Source organism: Ailuropoda melanoleuca, chromosome 12 (genome assembly GCF_002007445.2).
Source record: "Ailuropoda melanoleuca isolate Jingjing chromosome 12, ASM200744v2, whole genome shotgun sequence".
In the NCBI taxonomy this organism is placed as follows: Eukaryota; Metazoa; Chordata; class Mammalia; order Carnivora; family Ursidae; genus Ailuropoda; species Ailuropoda melanoleuca.
In genome coordinates this window covers 54,947,608-54,971,294 of record NC_048229.1, presented here as the reverse complement: position 1 = coordinate 54,971,294, position 23,687 = coordinate 54,947,608, and the positions used below count along the sequence as shown (strand labels likewise).

Genomic DNA, 23,687 nt, shown 5'->3' with positions numbered 1-23,687 from the left:
GCGACATAAACTTCATTTATAGATGGGAGGGATGTCAAACAATTTGTGGCTATTTTTAATCCACTTCACCCATGTCTGGCTTTTTTTTAAGATTTTATTTTTTTGAGAGAGACCAAGCACAAGTAGGGAGAGGGGTAGAGGCAGAGGGAGAGAGAGAAGCAGACTCCTTGCTGAATGGGGAGCCTGATGCAGGGCTGGATCCCAGGACCCTGAGATCATGACCTAACCTGAAGTCAGACACTTAACCAGCTGAGCCACCCAGGCGCCCCCACCATGTCTGGCTTTAAGAACAAATGGGCATAAAGATAATAATTGGTAACCATTTACTCAGGCATGTGCCAGTTACTATGCTAAACATTTATTAATACATTGTCTGTTTTTGAAATTTGATATACTTGAAACTCTATGAGAAAAAAACAACTGCTTAAAGTTTTATCATCTTTATCTTCCAGATTAAGAAACAAAGGCCTAGAAGTACTTGTGTAGGGGTGGTAAGTGGCATCATGGAGCTGGAACTGGGTCCAGGCTTACTCCCAAGGGCATGTTTAACCGCCATGCTTATATATGGCTCCAATCCCTGAGTTCTCAAACAATACTCCTAGAAATCAGAACATGATGTTTTTCGGGTGAAAACAGAATTGTGGCCTTTAAAGAAAAAAATTAAAACTTACTTGAATATATTAAATGTTTTTCATTAATAATCATTTCTTAGATCCTTTGTGGGTAAACATTAAAACATTTTTTAAAAAAGATTTATTTGAGAGGGTGGGAGGAGCAGAGGGAGAGAATCTTTAAGCAGACTCCCTCCTGAGTGAGGAGCTGGGTAAGGGGCTTGATCCCACAACCAATGAGATCATGACCTGAGCCGAAACCAACAGCTGGGCACTCAACCTACAGAGCCACCCAGGTGTTCCCACATTAAAAATTGTTTTAAGTAGGGGCACCTGGGTGGCACAGTCGGTTAGGCGTCCGACTCCTGGATTTTGGCTGAGGTCATGATTTCAGTGTCATGAGATGGAGCCCCCTGTCGGTGCAGAGTCTGCTTGTCCCTCTCTCTCTGCCCCCCAACCCGTTCATGTGCTCTCTCTCAAATAAATAAAATCTTAAAAACAATTGTTTTAAGCGAATAAATAAAAAATGGAAAATCTTGGGAAGAGCTGATCTTAGTTGGACAGTTTGTTTTCTGGATACATATTCAAGATGTTTGAAATCCACGCAAAAGTCATTTTCTGCAAATGATGAAATTGTTTTGATTTCTGTGATTGAATCCTTGTTTCCTGGTGTGCAAATGGCACCATAACTTTACCTTGCTTTGTCAATATCATACCAAAAAGATAGCAATTCATTAAAAACTTTTTTGGGGGGGGTGCTGGAACCTTGGGAGCATTTCCCCAATAAGTCATTGGAGAAATGCCGTAACTTAATTTTGTTTTTCTCTGGGGTACAGTATGTCATCAGTAAAAGCCTTGCTTTCAATTTCTCTTAAAATGCTTACATGCAATGCAGAATATTGATCTGTTTCTCTTCCACATTGCTTGCTATTCCCTAGTTTTTTTCTCTTTTATGTGGTCTTTCCCTTTGAAGCAACTCCAAGATTACAACTTATGAACAAAATTCAAGGGTAGATTTCTAGAAAGCTAATAGGCTCCTGCATTCCTTCGATTTGTGACAGATTACCTACCTATTAATTCTACTTTGCTCCACTGACTTTATAGACCACCTTCACCTCTCTGCTGGACTTCAAAGTCTCCCTGTTCGACTTACTATTTCCATGTTTTGCTTGTCCTTTGTCCTGCACCCCCAGGGGCCTCTTCCATCCTCCATATAGATGCTAGAGCTATCTTTTAAGTTTGTCAAAACACTTCCTGGTTAAACTCTTTTGCTTTCTATTGCACTTAGGATAAAATACAAACTCCTCAACATGCTCATGAGCAGTCCCGACCTCTCCAACATGGGGGCACACTGTTCTACCCTCCCAGTTCCTACGTTACTACCTACGGGGGCCTTCTGTCAGATCCCAAAGCTCAATGAGCTTTCCTCCTTAGTTAGGCCTTCACCTAGAATGTTGTGTTCCCATAGCCATGTAGTCCCAGAAGCTTGTCCTCAGTTTCTGTGCCTGGCCACGTCCTACTTTTTCCTTGGAGTTTTTATGAATAGTTCTTCCTCAGTGAGGTTTCTTCTGCCCCCTTCCACCCATCTGAATTAAGTCCCCCTCATTCTTAGTATCCTAATCTTTTCTTTTAAGGCACTAACAATTTATTAAAATGAACAGAAATATATTGTCTTCTCTCCACTATTAGACGTAAGCTCCATGAGCAGATCTATTTTGTGTACCATGTAGGCACAATGCCCAGAACATATTAGGTGCTCAGTAAAGATCTGCAGGATGAGTAAAATGATCACCCTTGCTTCTTAATTCTTTTTACTTGACTCTTACCTACCCTGTAAAGTAGCCCTTAAAACTGAGACGATGAGGTCTTGGAACCTTAGAGTAGGCACCAATGAAAGTGGTGAAGTCTTAGTCAAAAAGGCAACAAATGTTTTATTTCTTCAATGCAAATTACTGTATTCACCACAAGCTAAAGAAGAGAACATATATATATATATATATATATATTTGAATTCATGGAAGACTAAAGACATGGAAAAAAATCCAGCACCCCAACAAGTACGGCCAGGAAGGAAATCAGCTCTGTCATAGGACAGTTTAATGAATTACAAACAAGAAAGGGTGGGAAAGGAAGAAAAAAAAAAATGTGCATTGAGTTTAAGACACTGTAAAACTCAGAAGACATATTTACTATTCAAGTATAAACTCAGTAAGGACTTGGCATAAATTGAAAGGCAGCTGCTGAGGTACACCATTATAAAATAAGTTCTATGAATTTACAATTCTACCTTCCAATTTTCTGGGAGAAAAAACCAAACTCTTGAAGGTCTTCACCAGAGACCCTGAGAGGGATTAACACTTTTGATGAAGACATAGTCAACAATCCATGATTGAATTTACTATTCAAAAACATGTATTTATTTAAAACAATAGGAATACGCTCTCTTAGACTGTCCTCTAAGAGTTTTTGAGACTGTTAGTTCAAGAGTTTTAAAGTATATTTTACTTCCAAAAACAATACTGATTAAAAAAAATTTTTAACAAAAAACCAAAAACCTGATTTGATGGTACCTTAAAAATACGCTAAATACCAAATTTTCTCCAGTCTAACATTGCAATTAATTTAAGAATTCCTCCTGCATTGTTAAAACATTTTTTCCTCAGAAAATGCGGGTACTGAAACTGGATAGAAACACCATGAATGTGAAAATACCACCAGTTTTCTGCAGTTAAAAAAAAACTACAATGTTCTTTGGAATCACAGAAATATCAAAAATTGGGTTTTTTTTTCCCCACAGTCTGTGCACCTTCTTTCAGGCCCTCCATGTTGCTTGTAGCATTGACCTGCGTGGTTCTAGTTTATAGATTCAAGTCTTGCAGTGCAGTGACCAACGGGGAGTTATGCTTAACCCAGAAATGCTGTCATTTACTTCTCCATAGTGACTTCTGCCCCAAATAAACACTTTACAATGAGACAAAACATCCTGTTAAACAATCAAATGCACGCAACGTGGAGAATTCCGGTGTGGTTTCAGCACTCGGGAGGGCACAGTCTCCTATGGTTTTTCATGGAAGGACCACAGGCCTAGCTGTTAGCACTCAGCTTTCCTTGGCCTTAAAAGGAATTTCTCAGGGCTGGCAAGTTGGGTTAGATTCTAAGAGAATTTTGTCTTTGACAAACTACCATTTTTAGCATAAAATCTGGCCATGGCTATAAGTTTTAATGTGCGCACAACTGATTAGAAATTTTTTTTTTTTTCTCTTCAACATTGTCTGGAATTGAGTAGAAATAAGTCCGTGATGCCTCTTCACGTGTGTCATGAAATATGGGAAATCTGTCTGACTCTAGACACTATTTCTTTACGACACAACGGGCAGGTCTCCAGTTGCAAGGCACAATCCATGCACAAGTCACTGAGGAGAAAGATACAAGCGCTGGTTAGGTTAATGCTTCCAAAGGGCAAACCAACAATGTGCCGACTCAATCTGAAGTATTAACAAGTTTGTTCAGTGAAAGGGTAATCATTACACATGGTTAAAAAATGAACTAAATGTATAAACCAACATTGAGTCTCCCTCCCATTTCTGATCCCCCATAATCCTCTTCTGAGGAATAAGTAAAAAATTCAAATACATCTAGAAAGTCTGTATGTACACAGCAAAAACTTACAGATGTATATATGTGGGTAGAGACACAACATATTTTCCCAGACAGCTAGCCATTTATCCCAATATCGAACAGTCCATCTTACACTGTATAATTGACACAAGGCCTTTATATGTTAAATTTTCATTTGTATGTAGTTAGTTCCATTTCTGGGTTTCTGTTCTGTTCCACTGTTCTGTCATTCTTTTCATATACTGGGAGCAAACTATAAGCATTTATTTTAATATATCTTAAGATGTGGTAGGTAGGGTGGTCCCCTCCATAACTCTTTTCTTTCAGAATTTTCTTGCCTTATATCACGTAAACTTCTAAATTAGCATTTCTATTTCTAGAAAGAAAAATAAAAGGTTGACCCAAATTAAGTAAACTTGGGGTTTAGGGAAAATTGTCACCTTTACAATAATGAGAGGTCTTCTAAGAAAAGACCCATTTATTCAAGTCTCATATTCCATTCCTTAGTAGTTTACAAGTTTTCTTCTCATAGGCACCATGTATTTCTTGGTACGTATTCTTAGATAGCCTTTTTTTTTTTTTGGTAAAGTTTTTATTTCCTCATTTAATTTATCTCTATACCCAATAGGGGACTCAAACTCACAACCCCAAGATCAAGGGCTGTATGCTCCACTGACTAAGCCAGCTGGGTGCCCCTGGTCTGGAGAAGTTTATATAGAATCTATCTATTCCCTGAAAGTTTGAAAGAATTAATCTGTGAAACCACCTGGTCTTAGTGTTTTTGCTGGGGGGCGGGGTGATTTGATAATCATCTCAGTTGCTTCTATGGTAATAGGAATGCTTAGATTGTCCATGTCTTCCCAGGGTCAGCTCAAGTCATTCAGTTTATCCAGATTTCCTTTCTCCCCACCGCCCGATCCTATAAAATTGTTGCTGCTGCTGAAAGTTGAGCTAAATTTTCTTACAACTCTTTAAGTTTCCTCTTCCAATCCTGTTTTGTATATATCTATTACGGAGACTGCCCATACTTAAGATACCTTGTTCTAAGTTTTTAGATTTCAGCCCCCATTCTTGAGCGCTTATTGTGTGCAAAACCACTGCCAAGGGCCAGAGAGCTCAAAGATGAATAAGACCAGATAACTGCTCTTTGGGATCTTAACAACTTCCCAGAAACAAAGATCAAAAAGGGTTTAGAGATATCCATCCTTTAAATTTTGCATCTGCCTGTGAGGCTCCAATAACTAAAACCTTCAAAGGTGCTCAAACTGAGAATTCTGGGCTGCAGAATTGATACCAAGGAACAGCCACAGCTGGAGTCACTGTGCCTTTCTTTCAGAAGAGAAACTGGTACAGTGAAGGGTGAAATGAGATACATTGCCTGCACTTCCCTTAACAGCCAATTAGCTAACAACCCATTGCAAAAGTCAGCAAGGCAGAGTGAAGGGCCCAGGCTGAGCCACACCTGGAGGTGACAAACTGGGATCCATCACTCCAGGCTCTGGACCCCCCCGGAGACCTGGTGACTAAAGCTCTATCAAATGTAAAAGCAGGGGGTGGGGGGCAGGGCCAAGTATGGGATGTGCTGAGGTACCGGGAGCTGGCCTGGAACATCAGCCTGGGTACTGCCCATCCACAGCACACATGGCTGGGCCAGGTCAGGGCCAGGTCAGGGCCAGCACATCGCCCGGCTCCCCTTTCCATTTCCAACCTTGGCTGGGAGGCCTTCTTGGGGGGCAATGTACTTGTTGCTCTTGCTGATGTTTAGTCGTGCTTTTATAGGATCCAGGCTGCCCCCGGGTTCATCTCATACAACTGAAACTTGGTTAGGTGGGAGGGAGGCACTGCTTTCTCAATGGTTAGGAGGGTAAATAGTAAGTAAATGAGGAGGCCGTAAAAATAAAACTAAAAGGGATTTCCCAAGAGGCTTATAAATAGTATTAAAACGTTTCCATTTTGTGAGGTGAAAACTGTACTAAAATACAGTACTGAGTAAACAAAATAAAAAGAGAGGCCTTCCATCAAGCAGCTGCTTCTGCTTCAGGTACTTTCCGGAAGACAGCCATGCACTACCTGGCAAACTAATTTCTCATTCAGCCCACTTTGTGTATAATAAACGTTAATGAACAACTATGGAACTAAAACGCTCTGTCGGGTCCAGGGGCAGGCAGCCCCAGGATGGGCCACAATGACAGGCATATTACTTTGAGCTGAAAACAATCAAGGTCCGAAGACTGCGGCAGAGACTCTGACCTCCCTGCAACTGCCTAAAAAGAATTTAAATAGAGGACCCATAACGGGAAGAGTTACTAGCACACAAAGAAACTTATCTGCTTAACTGGGCAACCTCTGTTTTCCAAAGATCCCCTCTCACCTTCCTGCTAATAGCTTTCCTCCCCTTCTTACCCCCAGACCCCTACCCTTTCCTTAGCTTACAAAGACATAATATACCTCATTTTGCCTGACTCTTTGGAATTTCGTGTCTGTGTGGATTCCCCATATGTACAAAACTAAATTTGATTTTCTCTTGTTAATTTGTATCATATAAATTTAATTCTGACTCCAGCTAGAGGAACCCTGGACAGAGCGAAATTCCTTCCTCCCTGACAACTGTAAAAGCAATTCTAGAACAGGATGAAATTTTGCCTAATGTAATACACAAAAGAAATGACCAAACCCTCTTACCTGTGTCCACATGGCTTCAGTTGTGTGTCTGCTACCTCATCACAACACAGGGAGCAGCAGTTTTCCCGGATACTGACTTGCTTCAACAGAGCAAGACGCCTGTGCCTGAGTAGAAAGTGTAGTTTGAAACTTACTTGGTCAACAAATAAATGGGCCTATTAGCAATGATGCATATTAATGCTTTGAAAATACTCTGTCAACGTGAAGTATACTATGTATTCCTTAAGCTTTGTCCAGGAAGGTTCTCACACACGCATCTCATTTCAACCTTACTGTGTTTTTCTACAGCAGAGGATGACAGAGGCATGGTCATTCCCATTTTACAGACAAAGACATAGTTTATGGAAATGATTTGCATAAGGTCATACACATGGCAAACAGATTCAGGAATCAAATTTAAATCTTTTGGTTCTCAGCCTAGTACTAGTTTTATTTGACCAGCAAATTTTCACTTTTAAGTCCTACAGCTCTGAGAGTTTATGAAGAGCAGCGGAGACCTTCCCAAGAAAAATACACACACAAGTTCTTATATAATTTCAAGGTGTTGGGATGTCTGGGTGGCTCAGTCGGTTAAGCGTCTGCCTTTGGCTCAGGTCATGGTCCCAGGGTCCTGGGATGGAGCCCTGCATCAGAGCTCCCTGCTTCTCCCTCTGCCTGCCACTCCCCCCTTTGTGTGCTCTCTCTCTGACAAATAAAACCTTTAAAAACAAAACAATTTCAAGGTGTTTATAATAGTCCAGCACAGACTCTTCTGGAAGCCCACACACACCTCAGGTTAGAACCCTTGCATCACACTTTGACTCTGTTTGAAATGGAAAAGCAGACAGGCAGAACTACTTTGCTGAAGGTGCAACCCTGATGCTGGGCAAGAGAAACAATGAAACATTCACTTGGTTCACCTTGGGCCAAAGCCTGGAGATTCAGCAGTGAAGAGAGGACTAAAAACATATCCCTGCCTTCAGAGAGCTTACAATCCAGTGAAGGGAGACTAGAAACTAAGTGAAAAAGTAAAATATATAGAATTTTAAATGCTGATGAGCAGCATGAAGAAAAAGAAAGCAGAGAGAAGGATAAGGTAGTATGTACATGAGAAGCAGGGAAATACCATTTTAACTATGGCAGCCACAGACGGTGACTTTTAAGACATGAAGGGTGTGAGGAAATGAGACCTGTGGATATCTGGAGAGACAGCATTTGTGATATTATTACTTATAATAATTATATATTTGGTCTTCATCTGGGTTCCTGACACAGAGGTCCTAAAACCCTGGAAATTCCTAAGAGATTAGAGCAATACAGGTCTTTTGTTCTGCTAATTAGACAATTTAAGAGAAGACCCTAGTTAACCTAAGTTTTGGGCTGGTTGTCAGGGGAACCAACCTTGTAATTAGTGGGTTGGAATTTGCACTTCTCCCCCCACCTCCCAGGAGAGCAGAGGGGCTGGAGATAGAGTTCAATCACTAATGACCAACGTTCTCATCAATCACGCCTTTGTAATGAAGCCACCATAAAAACCCAAAAGGAGAGGGTTTGATAATCTTCGGGGCTGGTGAACACATGGAGGTTTCAGGAGAGTGGCGCATTCACTGAGCATGGGGGCTCCTGGCCCCTTCCCACATGCCTTGCCCTCTGCATCACTTCGATCTGTTCCTGTATTATATACTTTTATTAGGAAAATAGTTTACTTACTAGTTTACAAGTTCTGTGAGCCACTATAGCAAATTAATCAAACCTGATGAAGGGATCATGGGAACCTCCAATTTATTTATTTATTTATTTATTTATATGATTTTATTTATTTGACAGAGAGACAGCAAGAGAGGGAACACAAGCAGGGGGAGTGGGAGAGGGAGAAGCAGGCTTCCGTCCCAGGACGCTGAGATCATGACCTGAGCCGAAGGCAGATGCTTAACAACTGAGCCACCCAGGTGCCCAGGGAACCTCCAATTTAGAGCCAGTCAGAGCACTGTAAAAATCTGGACTGACATCTGGCATCTAAAGTGGGGGTAGAGGGGCGCCTGGGTGGCACAGCGGTTAAGCGTCTGCCTTCAGCTCAGGGCGTGATCCCGGCGTTATGGGATCGAGCCCCACATCAGGCTCCTCTGCTGGGAGCCTGCTTCTTCCTCTCCCACTCCCCCTGCTTGTGTTCCCTGTCTCGCTGGCTGTCTCTGTCAAATAAATAAATAAAATCTTTAAAAAAAAAAAAATAAAGTGGGGGGTAGAGGGCAGCCTTGTAGGATTGAACCCTTAACCTGTGGGATATGACACTATCTCCAGGCAGACAGTGTCAGAATTGAGCTAATTGCTTGGTGGTGTTGGAAAACACACACTGGCCCATTCTAGCAGCAAGAATAGCAAGTGCAAAGGCCCTGAGGTATAATAGATCTGTTATGTTTCAGAAGCAGCAAGAAGGCCAGGGTGGTTGAATAAGCAGCATGAACAAATGGGAGAGGGTAGGAGATAAAAATCAGAGAGGTAATAAAGGAGAGGACAGGAAAAATTGTGTAAAGCCTACTAGGTCACTGTAAGGATTTAAACTTTCACCTTAAGTGAAATGAGAAGCCACTAGAGTCTTTTGAGCAGGGAAGGGCAGATCTAATCTGATTTACGCTGTAACGAAATCATTCTGAAGGCTGTGTTGAATAGACTGAAGGGGGTCCAGGCAGGAACAGGAAACCAGCTAAAGGGCAGGGCAAAAATAACCCAGGTGGGAAATGATGGCAGCTTGGACGATGGTGGCAGCAGTGAGAGTGATAAGCAGTAGATGGATTTGGGATATATTGTGAAGGCACAGCCCCCAGGGTGTGCTGAGGGACAGGATGTAGGAATAGCAGAAAGTAAGGTGTCAAAGATACTCTGGGATTCTAGCCAGGGAATCTGGAATGATAATGGAGTTTTTAACAGATGAAGGAAGCCTGCAGTTTTCCTATAGTCCTGGCTGTGTGTGGATGACTACTGTTGCTGAGAGGTGGGAGTATGGTGCTTCACTGTACTATTCTTGTTTTCTTTTGTGTGTATTTGAACTTTCTCATAATAAAGGTTAAGAAGGGGAAAAAATGAATGAATGAATGAATGAAGAATTAGAGACAGAGGATATATACAATATAGAACAATTTACAAAATCCCAGATAGTCACAGGGCCATGATCTCCTACCATGACGCCAGGAAGGAATATATTCCAATCCAATGAGTAAACAAATACAAGCTGAACAGAAGCTTTTGGAACACAGCCTGGAAATACTAATGGCATAGAAAATGGTTTCAGGCACATCCTCGCCTAACGTCACAACCTGTAATGAGGTGCAACTGGAATGTTAAAGGGGTGCAAAGTAGCAGCAGCAGTTTTTGTGGCCTGGAGGAGGCCACTCACTTAGCCTCCACCGGCTCCCATGTTGGTGTCACTGTCAGAGCCAGTGCAACGTAAGCTTGCCCCCAGCTGTCACACCACTGTCATTCGGGGCAGCCTGCACCTGGGGGCCAAGCTGACAGGGAACTAAGAGAATACGTAGAAGCTGCCCATAAAATTAGGAGACTTTTTAACAGGTGACACCTATTGCCATCTGACTTTTGCAAAGTTTAATTCTGCAGGGGCAGTTCCCTAACTGCTGGAGCAGTGTGATCTGAGGCTGGCCTCCAGTGGAACTCCTGGGGCCTGTCCTTCCCTTTCAGGGTGTATGTCACAGGCTGATTGCTGGGCTACATCCAAGAAGACAAGCTAAGCAATTAAGGAATGAGGTATGACAGATGAGTGACGTATTCAGACAATCACCAAGAGGAATTTAAAGTTCAGAATGTCTGTCAGGCACCAAGACAAATTGAAGGGAAGTTCTAGGAATGACCCTCAAGTCCCTGAGCTGGTATGTAAGTGGCCCTTCTGTTCCTGTGATATTACGAAGGGTCTGCTGTAGCACGCAATGTCAGCCATGTGACATTTTCTGGTTCATCTGGAAACTGCTGAGCTGCTTTTCAGTCTTGAGACACCGAGTCCAAGGGGAAGCACAGCCCAAAAAGGCTGTTTACAGACCTGATTTTTCAGACAAAACAGGAGTGAGGATTACAACGGTTGTTATAGGTACCTTCAGGGGCATGACAGCCCAACCCTGGCTACACCGTGGCCAGTGTGATCTCCTTGATTGTGAGAGAATCTCTGTCATTGATACAACACGTGTGGCATTAGTAGCAGGAATACCCTTCCTCCCAGGCCCAGAAAGCTGCTCTGTTAAAAAATGATAACCTTTGGCTCATATCATGAAACAAGTTTCAAGTTGAGGTCATTACCAGGAAGCAGCTGGAGTCTTTCCCAGCTTAAGGAACAGATTATGTTCATCTCATAAGGGAGAAAAGCAGGTATTCATCCAAAGAGATAATTAATGCCGATCACAGTTTCTGGCAAAGAGGGGCTGTGAAATTTTATCCAAGATGGCATTCACTGTCCTAAGGGCTGCAGAACAGTATTGGCATCTTTGCCACATGGGTAAACCCAACAAGAAATATGTTTCATTAAATCCCAAAGTTAAAAGCACATCTGTTAAAAGATGTACTTGACTTCCTAATATTTAGGATTTTTCACTGACATTCAGGTAGAGTTAGAGGGGCTTTTTTGTGTATGTGCATGTGTTATATTGTCTGGTTTTTATACCGATGTTATTTAGCTCATAAAAATTATTTGGAAGTGCTCTTTCTAAGTTCTGTAAATTTTTTTTTTTTTTTTTGGGGTGCAAAAAGATGGTTTTATTAAAGCATGGAGACAGGACCCGTAGGGCAGAAAGAGCTGCTGTACATACCGGGACTGTGAGGAGCAACTGATTATGTAACTTATTTTTTTTTAAAAATTCATTTCTTTGAGAGAGACGGAGCACAAAGGGAGTGAGAGGGAGAAGCAGGCTCCCCACTGAGCAGGGAGCCCGACATGGGGCTAGATCCCAGGACCCTAAGATGATGACCTGAGCTGAAGGCAGACGCTTAACCGACTGAGCCACCCAGGCACCCCAAAGGTTCTGTAACATTTTAAGATTATTTATTTATTTATTTATTTATTTATTTATTTATTTGACAGAGACAGAGACATCCAGCGAGAGAGGGAACACAAGCAGGGGAGTGGGAGAGGAAGAAGCAGGCTCATAGCAGAAGAGCCTGATGTGGGGCTCGATCCCATAACGCCGGGATCACGCCCTGAGCCGAAGGCAGACGCTTAACCGCTGTGCCACCCAGGCGCCCCTGTAACATTTTAAATAGTAATGAAATTGTCTGTTACTTAATAATTTGGTGGAAATCTCCTGTGAAATCACCTGGATCTGGTGTTTTTTGGGGAAATATCTCTTACTTTGTTTCAATTAATTTCGTAATAATAACTGGTTTGTTTATATCTCTTCCGAGATCTCTTTGAGTAATTTATATTTCCTAGGTCATCCATTTTACTTAGGTTTTCAAATTACTTATAAAAAGCTAAAAAAAGGAAGGAACTGCTGTTTTCAGCTTCTCATGAGATGGATGTGGAAGTCTGCAGACAGCCTAAGCAGATTCCTTACCTTGGCAAAATGATTTTCTCTTCAGCTGTGAGGAAGGCGTAGTCATTAAAAGTGCTAAATTTCATAGATGGTGGATATTTGAACGGTTTTGCTCCAAAATTGAACTCACATTGTTGATATGACATGAAACTAGCTGCAGCAAAAAATCCAGATCTACAAAAAAAAAAAACGAGGACAGAGGTCAAGAGAATTCATGAAAAAAGAAAAAAAAAGAGGAATTCATGAAAATAAAGTAAAGCCATACACAAAGTGGCTTTCAGATGTAATACTCTGGCAGAAAGGAAGGGTGATAGATTCTGTTTACTAACCTAGATAGGACCGTGACCCTGATAATATCCTGCCTTCATCTTCCTATATCAAACTTGGGACAGTTGTATGATCAAATGGGCCCTCAGTGACTCAAAATAAAATGATTTCTCATCACACCTGACCACATAAATGGACAGTCTTTTTCTGGAGAGAAGTTAATTTTATGAATCTACTCAAATTTTTGACTGAGGAAAGCTACTTACACAGTAGATGAAAAGACTTGCTTCTCAGGAGGCAGCTGGTTGCCGTTTAAAAAGAAGATCATTTGCTTTTCATTCAAGTCTAACAGAAATCCTACTGTGTCTCCTAGAGGATAAAGTGGAACATTGTTAGGGTAAGGGTGTGTACTACTGCCAGGGTTCTGCTCAGTGTCTCAAGGGTTAAATACGTCACTGTATTAAATCTACATCTGTAGCTATGTATTAACACATTCATCTTCCTTGCTTCTTCCACAGCTGATCTAATATTTTAATGTACCATTAAGAAAATGTTGCCAATTAATCTATGACAAGCCATCAGTTTTAAGCATTCCAATTTCAAAGATGTTAAAATGTGGGAAAATGTGCATTTTGGAATCAGTGAAATATGGCAAGGTCAAAATTCTGTACTTCCTCACCTCTCTGGTGAGTTACAACTCCCAGAGATAACAAGTGCCCAAAAGCATGTTTAAAAAAAAATAATCTTCAAAGTTTTTGCCTTTTATTATAATAAAAAATATTTTATTTATTTATTTGACAGAAAGAGAGCACACAAACAGAGGGAACGGCAAGCAGAGGGAGAGGGAGAAGCAGACTCCCTGCTGAGCAGGGAGCCTGATGTGGGGCTCGATCCCAGGACTCTGGGATCATGACCTGAGCCGAAGGCAGACACTTAACTGACTGAGCCACCCAAGGCGCCTCAAGTTTTTGCCTTTTCAACAGTCAAAGATAAGCACATGAAATTATACAGTGATGACAAGGAATATGGATACTCGAAGCTGGTGAAGGAGAATCTGCCGATAGATGAAAAAATTGTGAAGTCCTGTATCCCCCAGGCTAGAGAAGTTTCCCTTCCAGGGGTTTATCCTGAGAAAACCAGAATGGTTTGTATTATTTTTTTAATCATAATTTTAAAAAGCAAAAATGTAACTCTCCAACCTCTTGGGGCATTGGTTGATATAGTTTAATGATATAATGGGCTACTGAAAAAGCCATTAAAGCCATTAAAAATGTTATTTTGGGGCACCTGGGTGGCTCAACTGAGTTAATTAAGTGGAGCCATCCCCTCACAGCAGTGTTCAGATTCCTGTTTTCTTAGCATGCCTGAAAATGCTGATCAGGGCAGGAAACCAAGAGTGAGAGAGTGAGAAAACAAGAGAGATGCTTAGAGAAGGAGCTGGGTTCTCTCTCCTCTATGTTGTTCAAAGTTGGCAGTAGTATCTTTCCAGAGGTTCCGTTCCCTACCATATGGCTCTACATCTTCAAAACGAAGTGGGGCCCCCAGAAGGCTCCCCCAAAATACCATCCTCCAGTGCAGTGCTGCCATAGCAGGGGGGGCCCTGTTTTCACTGTATTTAGCTGGGGGTAAAAAGACTCAATAATCTAAACCCTTTAACAAACTTTGCTCCTTGAATCTTTCCTTAATAAATGTGTTCATGGGTCTAAGGCCTTGGACGGAATGGGGCAAAAGAGATAAGTTGATAAGATATATTCCTGCTAAAATCCTAGAGCCATGATTGACAGTCCTGGCAGCATGTGTCCCCTGTAGCATCGCAAGCTTGATTTCTGGAGAATGGAAGCTGGGCAGGTGTGTTGGAGGCTGAAAGTGCTCAAGTGGTCCTTACGAGCTGCTCTAGAGGAGAAGAGAATGTGGCCACTGAAGAGTGCCTATTCCTATCTGGTCTTTGAAAACCTCACTTTACAGGCATTACAATATCAGCGTCCTCAGTATCTCCCTGGATGCTCTGATTCAAAGCATGTACCCAGGGGGGCGCTTGGCTGGCTCAGTCCGTGAACGTGCTACTCTTGATCTCAGGGTTTGAATTCGAGGAAACTAGAATTCATATTTATCTCTCTTTTTTAAAAGATTTTATTTATTTGAGAGAGAGAGAGAGAGAGAGTTAGCAAGCACGAGCAGGGGAGGAAGGGGCAGAGGGAGAAGCACACTTCTAGTCTAGCAGGGAGCCTGATGCGGAGCTCAATCCCAGGACTCTGGGACCTTGACCTAAACCGAAGGCAGATGCTTAACCGACTAAGCCACCCAGGAGCCCCAAATTCATATTAATCTTATCATTTCCCCCACTAAATTAAGAATTTTATAATCTGAAATGATTTTGCTAAAGGAAGGGCCCCACCAGAGGTGAACTTATCAGGAGAATACTGTTCACATCATGACAGGGAATACAAAGGCTCATATCCCTTTTCACATTTATCTTCTTCCATTAAAATATTTTAAGGCCTAACGTAACAGATGCCTCATCATAACCAGATGTCTTAACCTAGTTGATAAATTCATGACAGAGAGGAACGAATACCTTCTTTCCAGCATGGGTGTAGGTGAGGCTTGCTTCTGGCATTGTACCAAATCAGCTGCCGGCAGCCATCGTACGCACAGGAGTATTCGTCATCCCCAATGCCGTAGCCTTCCTGGTGGGAGACAGGGCCCAGAAGGTTAGCAAGCTCCTCCTGCTGTGTTCTGGGAAAAGACTGGTGTGTCTTTTTTAACCACCCAGCTGGTGGCTGGAATTCAAAGCTTTTTATTTTTATTTTTATTTATTTTTTTAAAAGATTTTATTTATTCATTAGAGAGAGAGACAGCCAGCGAGAGAGGGAACACAAGCGGGGGGAGTGGGAGAGGAAGAAGCAGGCTCCCAGCAGAGGAGCCTGATGTGGGGCTCGATCCCAGAATGCCGGGATCACGCCCTGAGCAGAAGCTTAACGACTGAGCTACCCAAGCGTCCCCAAAGCTTTTTCGATGAAGGAAGCCTATGGTTTTTGGAAGATACCAAAATTCTGACCTCAAGGCCTGGTTCTCTGTGACTAGATAATGACTTCACCAACAAATATCTCCCAAATTTCACATGTGTTAGTTCACTGAATCCTCACTAACCACCTTGAAGCTGGTGGCATTATACCCCACTTTAAGAGGAAATAAAGGCTCTAAGAGGTCAACCATGTTGCCCAAGGACAAATCATTACTCAGGAAGTCAAGTCTGGAGGCTGGAATCTTCTGATTCCAAGACTGGTGTGCTTTCCACATCATTGCAGTTGGGCAAACATCTTTCTTGCATGTAGTAGACTTCACAAAAACCACATGTTCAGAAATTTCAAAACTGCAGATGAGAGAAAGGTTATAGTGGGCAATCAGCTAACAGCTATTCTGAGCTATTGGGCTCAGCTATCTGGGCTCAACTGGAGCATCATATAGGTTCTTGGCAGCTTCTTTTATTATTTACTGACTTTTAATTATTTTACAGTTATTTTATTGTTAAGAGGGTGGATGGGATCTTAAGAAATTATTTTAAGTGCTTCCCCCCCCCCCAAAGATTTTATTAATTTGAGAGAGAGTGAGCGAGAGCGAACACAAGCCAGGGCAGAGGCAGAAGGGAGAAGCAGTCTCCCCACTGAGCAAGGAGCCTGACATGGGGCTTGATCGCAGGACTCTGGGATCATGACCTGAGCCGAAAGCAGATGCTTAACCAACTGAGCCACCAGGTGCCCCTATTTTAAGTGCTTATGAAAAAAACAGAACAGAGAAAGCATGCAGATCAGACAACTGCCATCTTTAAAGGTCAATGCTGAAAGATTCGTAGTAGAGAGAAGTACTGAAAATGTAGGCCAAATCCAAGGAAGATCTCAGCTCTTGGTGATGGTCTGCCTGTCCTATGGGGATAAACAATGCAGTGAGGAGATCGAATCCACCTTTTTTTTTTTTTTTAAGTGGGCTCTGTGCCCAACATGGGGCTTGAACTTATGACTCTGAGATCAAGAGTTGCATGCTTTATCAGCTGAGCCAGCCAGATGCCCCAGTGAGGAGATCAATTGGAGAAAAAGCTCAAACATATTCCTTGACTACTTGAGACTACAATATACTGAATTCTGATGAGTGTTCTCCAAAGTGAGGCTTCCTAACTAGCTGTTCTGAATGCACTATTCAGACTATCCAAGAGTTAAATGAACTTGGATTTACTTGTCTTTAGGCAGAGAAGAAATTCATCAGTCTAATAGAAAGAACACCTTGTGCTCGCCTCCTTTCAAAGCCTGAACAAGTAAAAAACTTATTTTTTATTTTATGGCTGGTGGGCATAGGCAATAAGGCAAGCAATTCTTGTCTACCTTCACTTTCTAATGTTCTACAAAGTCCTCGATGGAACAACTGAAAGAAATTCCTAGAAGATTCCTAGCCACAGGAGTTGGTTAAAAGCAGACTTTACCACGCAATGTCTTCCATGCCTGGAAGAATTTCACAGCAGAGCGGCATTGTGGGACAAAGGTGGAACTCTAATAATTTCAACCACGGATCAACTCTACAGGCTAAGACGTAGGTGCTTCTGCCAAGCAGAGATGCACTTTATTTTTATTTTTTAAAAGATTTTATTTATTTATTTGACAGAGAGAGAGACACAGCCAGGGAGAGAGGGAACACAAGCAGGGGGAGTGGGAGAGGAAGAAGCAGGCTCCCAGCAGAGGAGCCTGATGCGGGGCTCGATCCCAGAGCTCTGGGATCACGCCCAGAGCCAAAGGCAGACGCTTAACGACTGTGCCACCTAGGCGCCCCCAGAGATGCACTTTAAAAACTCCTTTGAGCTGACATCTCAGAGAGAATCTAGATGTACCCTCTGTCAACCTGAAAACATTCCCAGCAGGTCTAACTATGGTTTCCCCTGGCTGAGACAGGTAAATGAGACGACAGGGTAGCTAGCTTAGTACTTGGAGTGGTCATTTTGATCTACTTATTTACAGTCATGTGTATTTTAGAAATGGAAACATTACTAAAAACAAAGAAAGTTTTATCCATTACTTGTCATTCAGGAAATATTTTGAATCCTTTCCCATGTGATGGATGCCATCCTTTTTTCTGCTGTCTAGCATCCTAACCCCTTCCAGTTTTAGGGAATATAATGAAGATACAGTGTCCTGCCTCCTGCTCTGGAAGTGGAGGGGTAGGATGTAGGCTTGGCCAACCGGACCCTTCCAGCAGACACCCAGGGTGGTGAGAGTGACCCCACATGGAGGGGGATGCCAGAAGTGTTGGCATCCTGGCCCCTAAAACACTGGCTTTTGTCCTTCTTGTCTCTTGACTCTCTGATGTTACCTTGATGCCTACTTGTTCCCAAGCCCCTCAACAGTCTGGGAGTTCCTAACAGGCTTCCAAGTTATTCCCCTTTTCTGTTTAAGACAGCAGAGTCATTTTCTCCAAGGCAAGAGGCTACAAGAGGGGAAGGAGCATGGGTTATCTTGACCAGGGTTTGGATTCTTCTCTTGCACTTGGAGGCTACGCGACGATGGGCAATTTTGTAAATTAATTTGTTTGAACCTTATTCTCATCTTTACTTTTTTTTTTTTTTTAAAGATTTTAATTATTTATTTGACAGAGAGAGAGAGAGAGAGAGCAAGTAGGGGGAGCAGCAGACAGAGGGAGAGGGAGAAGCAGGCTCCTCGCTGAGGAAGGAAACCTGATGTGCTGCTTGATCCCAGGTCCCTGGGATCATGACCTGAGCTGAAGGCAGACACTTAACCGAATGAGCCACCCAGGTGCCCCACGAACCTTATTCTCCTCATCTTTAAATGGGAGACCAATACTTTCCCAAATTCTCGAGAAGATTAGAGACAGTATGTGAAAGATCTGTCACATGGTAGATCCTCATGAAAAGGCAAAAGATGTTTCAGATAACTCAAAATGCACCCTTAAAGATTTGCTCCACCCGAACCTCCATAAAAACACACAAGACAAACTACTCTGTAGATGACCTGAACAAGGACTATCCTTAAGTTTCTCATTTCAATGCTCTATCTCTGAGCCCAACACTTTGATCATCCTTTTAAAACCAAAGCCCAAGCAGTAAGAGTTAAAACAAGAGGCACTGTGGATGGGTTTCATGTCTTCAAGAAACTGGGTGTATCCATGGATAAAACCACACCCTGTCTATCCAGGCAAAAAGATTCAGAATTACCAGAATGATGTCCATTTGAAACAAAGTTTTAAGCTTGGCAACATGATTAAAATCCTACATTTGGGAAAGGAGGTATCAGACTTCACTGATTTCTAATAGGGAATCAATCAGTACTTGGATCAGGGAAAAAATGTTTTTTGTTTTTTTTAAAGAAAGAAACTGAAAGTCTATTAAAACAATTTAGAGGATAAGAAAACAGCATTTTAGGGGCGCCTGGGTGGCACAGCGGTTAAGCGTCTGCCTTCGGCTCAGGGCGTGATCCCGGAGTTATGGGATCGAGCCCCATGTCAGGCTCTTCTGCTATGAGCCTGCTTCTTCCTCTCCCACTCCCCCGGCTTGTGTTCCCTCTCTCGCTGGCTGTCTCTCTGTCGAATAAATAAATAAAATCTTAAAAAAAAAGAAAACAGCATTTTAAGCCTCTTAATTTGAGCCAAATTTTTTGCAACTATTGGGAGAAATCAGTTTAATCCACCAGATAAAATGATCTAGTTTCACTGGTCATTAACAAAAAATATTTACAACATTCAGAATCAGATATACTACACCTAGATCTGCGGTGTGTTTGCTGCCAAACGAAGAGAAACAAATGCTGTATCAAAGCTTCCCCCCTAAAGGAATCCATCTTTCTTCTAGTTCTGGAACAATTGTTTATATCCAAAGAGAAGCCTAGCTAATTCTCCGAGATTCTTCCCATTTTCACATGGGAAGAAAACAGCTACTGTAGAATAGGAAAGGGACTGAATTCTAGTCTGAGATTCTTTAGGTCCTTCTTTCAGTCTCAGTTTTGTCACCTGGGAAATGGAAATTATGAGAGTAAAAACTGTGGTGGGAATCAGCCGATTGGCTCTAAAATGACAGTGCTCTGGAAATGAAACCTTTTTTTCCCCCCCAAGTCCTAAAAAACCTGTCCTCAGGACATCCTTTGGGGCAGACTGTCAGGGTAACTGATACAAACTGCTTTAAATCAGGGCCCAAGGTGAGAACTGAGAGACTAATTGGCATTGTTCTCCAGACCCATGTAGTTCTGACTTCATGGTGTGACAATCAAGCCCCATGCTTCCAGGATTTAATTAAGGCCCAGTCAGTGAGGAGGCCCTTCATCAGGGAAAGTTCCCAACGAAAGCAATCGCAGACTGGGGTCTAGTTTTCTATCCTGGACAAGAATCTGACCTCTCTACTGGCCCTCTTCCTCCAATTGTCTCTCCAGCAAGGAGTTTATTAGCAAAAGGTATGCACAATTCCAAGATGCTATACAACCTTGCTGAAAGGGCCCCTTCCAAAACTATGCTTCTGGCAGGCAAGCTCAGTTTGGTTCACTTCTAAAACCCATCCTAGGACCTTACATATGGGAGACTATTGTTTAGATTAACAAAGTAATCCAAGGGGTTTTCCCAGTTCAAAGGGTAAAAATCCTATGTCCATAAAAAGATTCCAGATCGAAACCGAATTAATTCCAAACAGCTTAAAATTGGAATAACACAAGAAATCTGTTCAGGGTGGGCATCAGAATGGTATAAATTGGCAAGAAATCAACATCTATAGGAAAGGGAGGAAGCCCAGCCTCTGACAAGCAAATAGTGGTAGCTGAATCCCGCTTCTTCTAGCGGGTTTCATCTTCCCTCTTTACATGACAGCTTTCTATAACAAAAGATAAATGCTAAATATCGAAAACAAATGTGGTTACTAGTTACAAAGTACAAGTCAAATAAAAGAAGTCAAGCCAACATTTAGTATTTTATGAAAGGAAGAGAATTCCTACAAAGTTCTTATAGCTTAAATGCAAGGTAAAAGTCATCACGGGTTCCAATAAAAAACTGAGCCAGAAATGTGGCTGGGGCCCGAGGAGAGCCTACAAAGACAAAGGACACACCTAACCTCTAGGTGCAAATTTAAAACTCGAGGGGGAAAAAAAACCCCGAGGGGCAATTTCCCTTGTGTTTTCCTATTTCTGAACCGGGTTAGCAAACCCCTGTGGGGGATCTGGCAGCATGTGGTTCAGCCTGAGAAATGATCATTGTGCAAACCTATCTGGAAAATTCGTGTCCTCCACCCCACTCGCCAAAAAAATGCTGTTGTCCCCATTTACACCGTTTGCTAGGGTACTCACATGATTGAGAAATTTGCTGTCTCGTGTGGCCCAGCCAATCTGCATGACACCAGAAGTGATCACGGTGACTTCATAGTACCACACCCCGGCATCCACACAAAAGGTGCAACGCACGCTTTCAAAAGAGGAGGCATCGCAGCGAGCCTGGCAAAACCAAAGTGTGCGATAGCCCACCATCAATGCCTGAAGACCGCGGAAGTTAAGTGACTGCCCAGAGGTGGAATGTCATTTTCCTTATTAAAGCTTTTGGTGGACGGTCAATTCCTTCTCTGTGCATCCTCAGTGATACAAAGTGCAAAACAGAATGAAGCACGCTCTCTTTTATAGTTTTATTCCTAGGGAGTTCTAACAGGGTTGGAAGTCCTCAAAGATGGCTGCAAGAAGCATTAACGAGGGCTACTGGCTTCTTTCTGAAGTATTTACAGAGCTTTACCGTCCTAGTAGAATCTTTAAGAATGCATCAACATGGCCTTAACCTGCACTTGTTAGGATGCAGAGAGAGGAGGACACTGAAGGGTATAGACGGGGTACCTAAAAATAATTGGAAGCAGAAAACTACAGCAGCATTTGGCAATAATGTAAGATCAAAGAGCTGTCTGCAGCCATTCTTCAAACAGCTCTTTCATCTTGACGTGTCTGGTGCCTGATGGTGCCTTCCTGTACATAAGCAGCTTTCATCAACCTGCACCACAAAATCAGCAACATTTCCAGTGTACAGAGAGGAGGGGAAGCACTAGACAGAATATAATTGGTGATGCAGGGATTCAAAAAGGAAGGGCCTCTTTTAGAAATTCTAGTCTTCACACCTTTTGCTGAATGAAGTGGCAGAGATTGAAAACAGAATTGAAACCAAATTGTCTATACAGAACAAACTGAGGGTTGCCAGAGGGGAGGTGGGGGGATGGATTAAATGGGTGATGGGGATTATGGAGGGCACTGGTTGTGATGAGCACCGGTGTTGTACGGAAGTGATGAATCACTAAATTCTACACCTGAAACTAGTACTATACTGTCTTAACTAGAATTTAAATAAAAATTTGAAACTACAAAAAAAATCAAATCATCAAATATTACAGTGCTTACTATGTGTCTGGCACCATGTGGGGATATAAAGGAGTAAATAATACCCCAAACACCCTTTCCCTGCCGCTTCTACCTCTAACCACTCTTGGAATAGCACATAAATTTCCATCGACTCTACAGGAAATGGCTCTTTGTTCAGAACCAGTGTGAAAATGAGAACAAGATTTTCCCCCCGCATGTTCCACCCATGAAAGCTTTACCTCCAAGCCATGAGGCGAGATCTTCAGGTACTCGCTGACATCGTTGCTATTCAGCATGGCCCTAATGCTATTCAAGTCCACTTTCTCATAGGTCAGCTGCCTACTATCTTTTAAAACTGCAAAAGAAAAAGTGGTCATGTTTCTAAGGCAGGCTCTTGTGGGAAAAAAGCTAGTGTCATCGTTGGCTGCCATTCTAGTTACGAAGTGGAGGTGCTCCGAAATGGCAGAATAGGTAGGGAGACTTAAAACCCTGCCTTTCTGCTGCACTACCATACGAGGGTCAATCAAGCAAAAGCTGGGACAAGCTAGGATGGCACCGCTAGGTTTATGCTTCTGTTCCCTATATTTGTTATTACGCATGCAACAAAATCCAAATTATACTTTTTCAAAACGATTCTTTCACTGGCACCACACAGGCTGTGCACAAAGCAGCTGTCCACAGTGCTGCGGGAAGAGGAGGGGTACACACATCCAGCCATGCCTGAGCCCAGTGCTAACTATGGGAGGGCAGTTTTAGTTCTAGCAGCCCTTGGAGGAGAAAAAGAAAAGCCAGGAGCAGCCCTCTTGGCATAGGTAAGATGTGTCTTGAGTTTTGAAGAGCCACGTTAGGATAAGGAGAAGAGTAAAGAGAGGGAACTCCAAGTGAGGGAAAGGCCTAGAAAGGTCAGGATGACTGGGGCCTGCTTGCAGGACAGTGAGGACACAGTTTGTGTAGGGAAGAGGTGACTGGACACTGCCATCTCATTAACAGCCAGGATGCAGCAGGAAGTAGGAAACCAGTAAAAGTTTCTGAACAGGAGAGTGCTGAAATAAGAAGTATGCCATATAGTTCTTGTCTGGAGGGTCCCTAGAATACTTTCTGCTACAGTGAGGCCAACCTACAGTAGAGGCCCTTTGAAGGAAAGCGTCACACTCACTATTACAAAATGAAGAACAGTGATCCTATATAAGAAATGGGTTTGGACATGGAAGCACGCATTTTAATAAAGGACAACACCTACTTACAGAGATTGTCTAAGCTCCACTGGGCACAGAAACCGACTTGACGCTTCAGATAATCAGGATCATCAGCCCAGGACTCCAATGTGATGAGTCGGTCACTAATACTGGATTCAGAGATAGTCAATTTATTTTCACCTGTTTGGGAAGACAGACACCTTGAATCAACCACGAAAGAGTGGGACGATTTGTGGGGCAGGTAAGGGGTGAGAAGGAGTGAGGAGAGGCAATCAGAAAATGTGGAAACTAGAATAATGACATAGCCCAAGAGCCTCAACTATTTTCTGGGAAGTAGCAATCTCATCACTAACTTTTTAGCTATAAAAAGTGAGTAACCATGGTCACAAGTTTTGATCCTTAGGTGAGAAAACTCTTGGCTTCTGTCCCTGTTACGTCTTA

General features: G+C 42.5%; 1 protein-coding gene across 3 annotated transcripts in view; it reads right to left on the bottom strand.

Annotated features, from left to right (window-relative positions):
• Positions 1 to 2,524: 2,524 nt before the first annotated feature.
• Positions 2,525 to 23,687, bottom strand: part of RSPRY1 (ring finger and SPRY domain containing 1) — a 43,734-nt gene continuing 22,571 nt past the window's right edge. For all 3 annotated transcript variants that reach the window (XM_034672912.1, XM_034672911.1, XM_034672913.1), the window contains exons 8-15: positions 23,295 to 23,426; positions 22,290 to 22,405; positions 21,007 to 21,150; positions 15,261 to 15,372; positions 12,952 to 13,054; positions 12,440 to 12,592; positions 6,912 to 7,016; positions 2,525 to 4,024 (exon numbers count right to left, since the gene is read on the bottom strand). In XM_034672912.1, coding sequence (XP_034528803.1) covers positions 3,928 to 4,024; positions 6,912 to 7,016; positions 12,440 to 12,592; positions 12,952 to 13,054; positions 15,261 to 15,372; positions 21,007 to 21,150; positions 22,290 to 22,405; positions 23,295 to 23,426 — 962 coding nt within the window. In that variant the 3' untranslated portion in view covers positions 2,525 to 3,927. The remainder of the gene's footprint in view (positions 4,025 to 6,911; positions 7,017 to 12,439; positions 12,593 to 12,951; positions 13,055 to 15,260; positions 15,373 to 21,006; positions 21,151 to 22,289; positions 22,406 to 23,294; positions 23,427 to 23,687) is intronic.